The 9,003-nt window shown below is 47.9% G+C and overlaps 1 protein-coding gene across 1 annotated transcript in view; it reads left to right on the top strand.

The window, feature by feature from the left end:
• Window positions 1-3,341: 3,341 nt before the first annotated feature.
• LOC138293740 (glutathione S-transferase P 1-like) overlaps window positions 3,342-9,003 on the top strand; it is a 113,293-nt gene continuing 107,631 nt past the window's right edge. The window contains exon 1 of the mRNA XM_069233078.1: window positions 3,342-3,497. Within this exon, the coding sequence (XP_069089179.1) occupies window position 3,497 (1 nt within the window). The 5' untranslated portion in view covers window positions 3,342-3,496. The remainder of the gene's footprint in view (window positions 3,498-9,003) is intronic.

The following is a 9,003-nucleotide window of genomic DNA, read 5'->3' as shown; positions in this document are numbered from 1 at the left end:
AATATGGCCTTCTTGGGAGATAGATGTTAGGGGAGTGGCCCAGCCCAGCCTCTGTCAGCCGCTGACGGGCGCAGGACGGGCCCGCCCTTGGCCCGGGCTTCGCCCGGGCGCCGCCCGCGCGCGTCCCGCGCTGCGGGAGCGCGAACGAGTTTTAAAGGGCTCCTGCCCCGCCTCCAAAGAACACACAGCGCTTCCCGCGACGGCGGGAGCGCGAACGAGTTTTAAAGGGCTCCTGCCCCGCCTCCAAAGAACACACAGCGCTTCCCGCGACGGCGGGAGCGCGAACGAGTTTTAAAGGGCTCCTGCCCCGCCTCCAAAGAACACACAGTAGCATTTAATTTACAGGCCCTGGGCACATGTAGGGCACTTTACTAGGGACTTATAAGTAAATCAAATATGCCAATTGGGTATGAACCAATGTTACCATGCTTAAGGGAGAGAGCATGTGCACTTTAGCACTAGTTAGCAGTGGTGAAGTGCAAAAACCAGCAAAAATAGTGTCGGTAAAGTAGGGGGAATCAGGCAAAAAGTTGGGGGACGCCCACCTTAAGGCTGTCAGGTCTAACAGTATCCATCAACATTCCCTGGATTTTCCAATGGTGGCAAATCGTTAATCCTGTGGCTCCCAATCTATGCCTTAACAGGGACAAATACCTTTCTGGAGTTCATTCTTCTGCCTCCAAAGCCTCCACGTCAGCTTCAAATTCCCATGGTCCCCATTCTATTGTGGTTCACCAGGCTTGGCCAAATGTAATGGTGGTGGTTGTATTGCAGCCATTAGAACACTTCCGTTCACCTACAATAGAATCTCTGACTACATATATGTTTACTAGCTATGAAAACTAGAGATAACGTTTATTACAATCAAGGTGTGGGAATCACCGATCCGCAGACATGGAGAATTTTTCAACTTGAGGAGTGTGATGCCGTAAACAATCCACAAGTGCCGAAACTTTAAGTACAAGTCTGTAGAATCTGTAATTCAATTCATTGTAATTGTAATTGCATTTATATAGCGCTTACTACCACTGATGAGGCGTTGAAGCACTTTTCAGCAAGTAGCACGCTACTACGGAACCCAAGAGGAATTAGTGGTTGATTAGTATAGGGAAATATGAGTACAGTTTTAGTACTAGTATGAGTTAATTTGAGCAGAGAATATGTGAGCTTGTTAGTTGGATTGACTGGAGTAACGGAGTGGTAAAGGAGTGAAGACTCCAGAAGTGTTAATTGGAAGTTTATAGTAATAGGATGAGGCTTGGGATGACTAAAGGAGAGATGGAGAAGGGAAGAGTCTGTGGCAGGAGGGTTTTGGATGAGTCAAAGGTGAGATAAATGAGGGAGAATTTAGTAGGGTTCATTGGGAGATCACAGTAGTAAATTGTGGTTTGTGGTGAGCTAGATATGCTAGAGAAGGGAAGATCTTAGGCAGGGCTAATTTGGAGATGAAAGTAGTAGAATGGGTTTGGGATGAGTCAGAGTGGGGATGGAGGATAGATTCATAGAGGTATAGGGTGATGGTGAGACTGAGTAAAGCTTACAAGAGAGTAAAATTTATATTATTTTTTTATTTTTTTATTTTACACACACATATATATATATATACATACTTTTTAAAGTGTTTTAATTTAAATTAATTATTTATAATTTGAATTTTATTTATAGATTTTATTTTATTTATTTGTATTTATTTTTCTCTAGTACAGTAGCACTAGACTAATAAATAAATAGATATGTAAATACATAGTAAGGGAATATATGTGGAGGGAATATAATAATGGGTATAATAATATGAAAAGAAAAGTAGTATTGTATAAACAGACTTTCAAGATTTGTAATATTTGAAGTTAATTAATAAGTGTATTTTTCTAACATTCATTTACCTTTCCTCGATTTTTGACAGAAGTGCCAAATCGCCATTAGGTAATGATTTTTATTGTGAAGGAAGGGACACCTTCCTGCACATGAACAATCCTTCATGGCGTTTTGCTCTTTCTATGTTTGCTGCAGAGTGCAGCACACATGGAAAAAGCAAAAACAAGGAGAAATGAAAGCATTTCTCCTTGTTGCGCCATGCTAACGCCACCCCGGGGGTGGCATTAGTTTTTGGTGCTCCCACAGATTTACAAATTCTTGTAAATCTGGGGCAGCGTCAAAAACAATGGGTGTCGCCTGGAAATGCCCACAGCAACTCCCACTGCAGAAGACTGCATCAGGGGGGCCACACTTACAAGGTGACGTTAAGCCACAAAAAGTGGCCTAGCGCTGCCTTATAAATACGAAGAGCACAGCGCTACCGGGGTATCACAAAACGTGGCATTACACCTCCTTGTAAATATGGCGCAGTGCTCAGCACCACCAGAACGTCGCAAAAAGTGACTCTCCAGTGGCGCTATGGGCTTGTAAATCTGCCCCTAAGAGTCTATTGTAAGTGACACAATAATTAAGGAGCAGCGCTTCCCCCCAGCGTCTCTAGCGCCAATCGGCTCTCTCACTCCGCCCACCAATCCTCCTGCCCCGCCGCTCCATGCGGCAGCGCGTGCCAACACTCTACATATCATGTTTATGGACCACCACAGTTGTGTTTACTGCCCCCCCCCCCCGCCTAGGGGTAGTTCAGAGCTAAGTGCCACAGACCACAACTTCCATTCCCCCTCCCTCTCTCTGCTTCTCCAGCTCTCTCCCCCGCTCCCTCTCTCTATCAGTCCCTCTCAATCCCTCTCTCTTCCAGTCCCTTTCTCCCTCTCTCCATCCCTCTCTCTCTCTCCTGCTGGCACCCTCTCTCTCTCTCTCTCTCTCCCTCCCTCCCTCTCTCTCTCTCCTGCTGGCACCCTCTCTCTCTCTCTCTCTCTCTCTCTCTCCTGGCTCCCTCTCTCGCTCTCTCTCTCTCTCTCCTGGCTCCCTCTCTCGCTCTCCGTCTCCCTCCCTCCCTCCTCTCTCTCCCCCCTCTCTTTCCTTCCCTCTCTTTCCCTCCCTCCGTCCCTTCCTTCTCCCTCTCCTTCTCTTCTCTTCTCTTTCCGACTCTCTCTCCCTCCCTTCCTCTCTCTCTCCTGCGCCCTCCCTCTCGCTCCCCTCTCTCCCTTTCTCTCTCTCTCTACCCCTCCCTCTCTGTCTCTCCTTCCCTCCCTCTCTGTTCCCCTCCCTATCTGTCTCTCCCTCCCTCTCTGCAAGTCTCTCTCGCTCTCCTGCGCCCTTCCTCCTCCTCCCTTCCTCTTTCTCTCTCTCTCTACCCCCTCCCTCTCTCTCTCCGTCTTTCATTCTCCCTCCCCCTCCATATCTCGCTCTCTGTCCCTCTCTCTCCCTCCCTCCCCACCCTCTCTTCCTTCCCCCTCTCTCCCTCCCTCTCCTCCCTGTCCCTCCCTCTCCCACCTCTCTCCATGACTCAGCTCCCAGCACAGATAAAGTCCGGCACAAAGTCTAGGCGCTGCACTTTACTCTCAGACTGCAGGGATTGGACGGGTCGAAGAGCCGTAGCTCTTCTCATCTAGAGACCACAAGTAAGTGACCGACCCTTACATTGGAGGGCCCCCGGGAGGGGAGGGGGCTCCTGGAGGAGGTCGGTATTGCACTGTCCGGACAAGTACAGAACCGATGGGGACATCATCAAACCGAGAAACACTTCAAAGGTGCCGCAGAGCTGTTTGCACCGGATGGAACCATCTCATCTTTATTAATTGTTGAGGCAAACAGAGGGAGGGTTGGCCTGCTAAACAAGCATTGGCAGCGCCAATAAGTCTCGCCTTTTGGCTTTCTCAGTGCTTTTTGATTATGCTTTACAGCATCGCAAAAAAAGAAAAATGGTTGTCCACACGGGCATAAAACACCTGCACTAACAAACTCAGTCTGTCTGGCTTTACAGCTGAGCATTTGTCTTTGCCAGTGCTTGTTTCCTTGGAATGTTTTCTGTGCAAGAGCTGCATTCAGAGTTGGGCACCTGTGCGTACATGCGCATTGATGCACCGGCAGCTACTTTGTAATGTTCTTTTTGTGAACAGTAACACAACTGGTTACATGATCACTGCCTCGGGTGCGCCTGCGCGCGTGGCCGCCTCTTAGCGTTTATCCCGGTCCCACTGGATGACTTGAGAAGCCACCCAGAGTAATGTGATGATCTTCAAACTACTGCACAAGTCACTTTCTCGTCGTCAGACGTCATCAAGCTCTTGAAGTCATCAACAAAGTTTAGCCGCTCTGCCTGATGATTTCAGGATGACTTGAAAGTGACTCTCTGATTACTTCACAGGATGTGATTGCTCCTGGTGACTTAAAGATGATTATTTGATGCTTTTGAAAGCACAGTTATAGTCATTAACATAAAATTAATTGCTCTGATTTACTGATTACTTTAAGAAAATGCTCTTAATTTTGGTGTCATTTTTGTCCAAAAAGTTAAACCTGTTGCATGATTTCAGAACTATTTGCTAATTACTGTACGATGATCACCAGTTAGATATTACATTTCATTTCGAGTACATGTAAATATGCATAAAATTAGCTTTAGAAAACAGTCAGTAAGAAGAGTCACAAGTTATTTTTTTCAAGAGTCCATTGAAATAAAGAGCAATGTATAAAAAACCATTACAAGATGGTGTAGGAGGCTGGCCTGGCTTGTAGTGAGTACCAAGGGGTACTTGCACCTTGCACCAGGCCCAGTTATCCCTTATTAGTGTATAGGGTGTCTAGCAGCTTAGGCTGATAGATAATGGTAGCTTAGCAGAGCAGCTTAGGCTGAACTAGGAGACGTGTGAAGCTACTACAGTACCACTTAGTGTCATATGCACAATATCATAAGAAAACACAATACACAGTTATACTAAAAATAAAGGTACTTTATTTTTATGACAATATGCCAAAGTATCTTAGAGTGTACCCTCAGTGAGAGGATAGGAAATATACACAAGATATATATACACAATAGCAAAAATATGCAGTATAGTCTTAGAAAACAGTGCAAACAATGTATAGTTACAATAGGATGCAATGGGGACACATAGGGATAGGGTGTAGGAGGCTGGACTGGCTTGTAGTGAGTACCAAGGGGTACTTGCATCTTGCACCAGGCCCAGTTATCCCTTATTAGTGTATAGGGTGTCTATCAGCTTAGGCTGATAGATAATGGTAGCTTAGCAGAGCAGCTTAGGCTGAACTAGGAGACGTGTGAAGCTACTACAGTACCACTTAGTGTCACATGCACAATATCATAAGAAAACACAATACACAGTTATACTAAAAATAAAGGTAATTTATTTTTATGACAATATGCCAAAGTATCTCAGTGAGTACCCTCAGTATGAGGATAGAAAATATACACAAGCTATATGTACACAATACCAAAAATATGCAGTATAGTCTTAGAAAACAGTGCAAACAATGTATAGTTACAATAGGATGCAATGGGGACACATAGGGATAGGGGCAACACAAACCATATACTCCAAAAGTGGAATGCGAACCACGAATGTACCCCAAACCTATGTGACCTTGTAGAGGGTCGCTGGGACTATTAGAAAATAGTGAGGGTTAGAAAAATAGCCCACCCCAAGACCCTGAAAAGTGAGTGCAAAGTGCACTAAAGTTCCCCTAAGGACAAAGAAGTCGTGTTAGAGGAATAATGCAGGAAAGACACAAACCAACAATGCAACAACTGTGGATTTCCAATATAGGGTACCTGTGGAACAAGGGCACCAAGTCCAAAAGTCACAAGCAAGTCGGAGATGGGCAGATGCCCAGGAAATGCCAGCTGTGGGTGCAAAGAAGCTGCCACTGGACAGTAGAAGCTTAGGTTTCTGCAGGAACGACAAGGGCTAGAGACTTCCCCTTTGGAAGACGGATCCCTCACGCTGTGGAGAGTCGTACAGAAGTGTTTTCCCGCCGAAAGACCACCAACAAGCCTTGCTAGCTGCAAATCGTGCAGTTAGTGTTTTTGGATGCTGCTGTGGCCCAGCAGGGACCAGGATGTCGCCAATTGCGTCTGGGGACAGAGGGGGCATCGAGCAAGACAAGGAGCCCTCTCAGCAGCAGGCAGCACCCGCAGAAGTGCCAGAAACAGGCACTACGAGGATGCGTGAAACAGTGCTCACCCGAAGTCGCACAAAGGAGTCCCACGTCGCTGGAGAACAACTTAGGAGGTCGTGCAATGCAGGTTAGAGTGCTGTGGACCCAGGCTGGACTGTGCACAAAGGATTTCTGCCGGAAGTGCACGGAGGCCGGAGTAGCTGCAAAAGTCGCAGTTCCCAGCAATGCAGTCTGGCGTGGGGAGGCAAGGACTTACCTCCACCAAACTTGGACTGAAGAGTCACTGGACTGTGGAAGTCACTTGGACAGAGTTGCTGGATTCAAGGGACCTCACTCGTCGTGCTGAGAGGAGACCCAAGGTACCGGTGATGCAGTTCTTTGGTGCCTGCGGTTGCAGGGGGACGATTCCGTCGACCCACGGGAGATTTCTTCGGAGCTTCTAGTGCAGAGAGGAGGCAGACTACCCCCACAGCATGCACCACCAGGAAAACAGTCGAGAAGGCGGCTGGATCAGCGTTACAGAGTTGCAGTAGTCGTCTTTGCTACTATGTTGCAGTTTTACAGGCTTCCAGCGCGGTCAGCAGTCGATTCCTTGGCAGAAGGTGAAGAGAGAGATGCAGAGGAACTCGGATGAGCTCTTGCATTCGTTATCTAAGGAATCCCAAGAGACTGAGACCCTAAATAGCCAGAAAAGAGGGTTTGGCGAGGGTTTCGCTACCTAGGAGAGAGGATAGGCTAGCAACACCTGGAGGAGCCTATCAGAAGGAGTCTCTGACGTCACCTGATGGCACTGGCCACTCAGAGCAGTTCAGTGTGCCAGGAGCACCTCTGTTTCCAAGATGGCAGAGGTCTGGAGCACACTGGAGGAGCTCTGGACACCTCCCAGGGGAGGTGCAGGTCAGGGGAGTGGTCACTCCCCTTTCCTTTGTCCAGTTTCGCGCCAGAGCAGGGCTGAGGGGTCCCTGAACCGGTGTAGACTGGCTTATGCAGAAATGGGCACCATGTGTGCCCATGAAACCATTTCCAGAGGCTGGGGGAGGCTACTCCTCCCCTGCCTTCACACCATTTTCCAAAGGGAGAGGGTGTAACACCCTCTCTCAGAGGAAGTCCTTTGTTCTGCCATCCTGGGCCAGGCCTGGCTGGACCCCAGGGGGGCAGAAGCCTGTCTGAGGGGTTGGCAGCAGCGGCAGCTGCAGTGAAACCCCAGGAAAGGCAGTTTGGCAGTACCAGGGTCTGTGCTACAGACCACTGGGATCATGGGATTGTGCCAACTATGCCAGGATGGCATAGAGGGGGCAATTCCATGATCATAGTCATGTTACATGGCCATATTCGGAGTTACCATTGTGAAGCTACATATAGGTAGTGACCTATATGTAGTGCACGCGTGTAATGGTGTCCCCGCACTCACAAAGTCCGGGGAATTGGCCCTGAACAATGTGGGGGCACCTTGGCTAGTGCCAGGGTGCCCTCACACTAAGTAACTTTGCACCTAACCTTTACCAGGTAAAGGTTAGACATATAGGTGACTTATAAGTTACTTAAGTGCAGTGTAAAATGGCTGTGAAATAACGTGGACGTTATTTCACTCAGGCTGCAGGGGCAGGCCTGTGTAAGAATTGTCAGAGCTCCCTATGGGTGGCAAAAGAAATGCTGCAGCCCATAGGGATCTCCTGGAACCCCAATACCCTGGGTACCTCAGTACCATATACTAGGGAATTATAAGGGTGTTCCAGTAAGCCAATGTAAATAGGTAAAATTGGTCACTAGCCTGTTAGTGACAATTTGAAAGAAATGAGAGAGCATAACCACTGAGGTTCTGGTTAGCAGAGCCTCAGTGAGACAGTTAGGCACCACACAGGGAACACATACATATAGGCCACAAACTTATGAGCACTGGGGTCCTGGGTGGCAGGGTCCCAGTGACACATAACAAACATACTGAAAACATAGGGTTTTCACTATGAGCACTGGGCCCTGGCTAGCAGGATCCCAGTGAGACAGTGAAAACACCCTGACATACACTCACAAACAGGCCAAAAGTGGGGGTAACAAGGCTAGAAAGAGGCTACTTTCTCACAGATGGCCGCCCCAGCAGACACGTGCAAGGTCCAAGAGTGAGAATTAAGAGTGATGGTGGTAGTGTGATGGGTGGGGGGTGGGGTGTGATGGTGCGAGGAACATTTGTGGTTGGGCAAGGTTGTAATTTGCAACCTCTTCCACCTGGAATACATACCACATCACCCTGGCAGAAATGAAGCACGCCTCTGCCTGCTGGAGGACACAGCCAACCACTGACCATACGCTGATGCAGAAGCAACTTTCACAGAAGAAAGTAGTACACATTTACTTCCTATAGATGTTTTTACGTCCAGACTGCTGTGTGAGTGTGGGGGAAAAGGCAGCAGGTGGCTCCCTTCAGTGTAGTGTGGCTGGTGGGTCACATTTCAGCCATCTCTATGACACTTTTAAAATAACTTGACTGGGAAGTGGTGTAAGGCCATGTGAATTGTGTCCACGAGTTCCTGTGCCAGGAGGGGGCGCTCTGCACCGTTTCTCACCTGTGATTTTCCAAGTGTAAAAATGGAGCCCTGTAAGTGGACAGCACAGAGTGTCGTAAACACATTTTCTTACTCTCGGTGTAGGATACATGTGATTTGGTGGTGGTTTTGTTGAAGACACAGGGCGAGCATTGTGGTTTATTTTCTTCTGTTTATTTACACAGCAGCCCAGATGAGTGTTAGAAATGGGTTTCTGGTTGGGTGGGGTAGGCACAGGCAGAACCCACCACTCTAGTCAGGGCAAAGGAGGTACACGTCCAAGATAACTCCTGCTCACCCCTAGTAGCCTGGCCAGAGCAGTCAGGCCCATCCCAGAGGCAATGTGTGAAGCGTTTGCACAACACACATGCTTCAGTGACACAATAAATACACCACAAGAGAGACTCCACACACTAGTATGTAAAAATATAAAATATATTGTTCAGAA

The sequence above is a fragment of the Pleurodeles waltl genome, chromosome 4_2 (genome assembly GCF_031143425.1).
Source record: "Pleurodeles waltl isolate 20211129_DDA chromosome 4_2, aPleWal1.hap1.20221129, whole genome shotgun sequence".
Lineage (NCBI taxonomy): Eukaryota > Metazoa > Chordata > Amphibia > Caudata > Salamandridae > Pleurodeles > Pleurodeles waltl.
The sequence above is the reverse complement of the archived record's forward strand: the minus strand, read 5'-3'. Positions and strand labels throughout refer to the sequence as shown.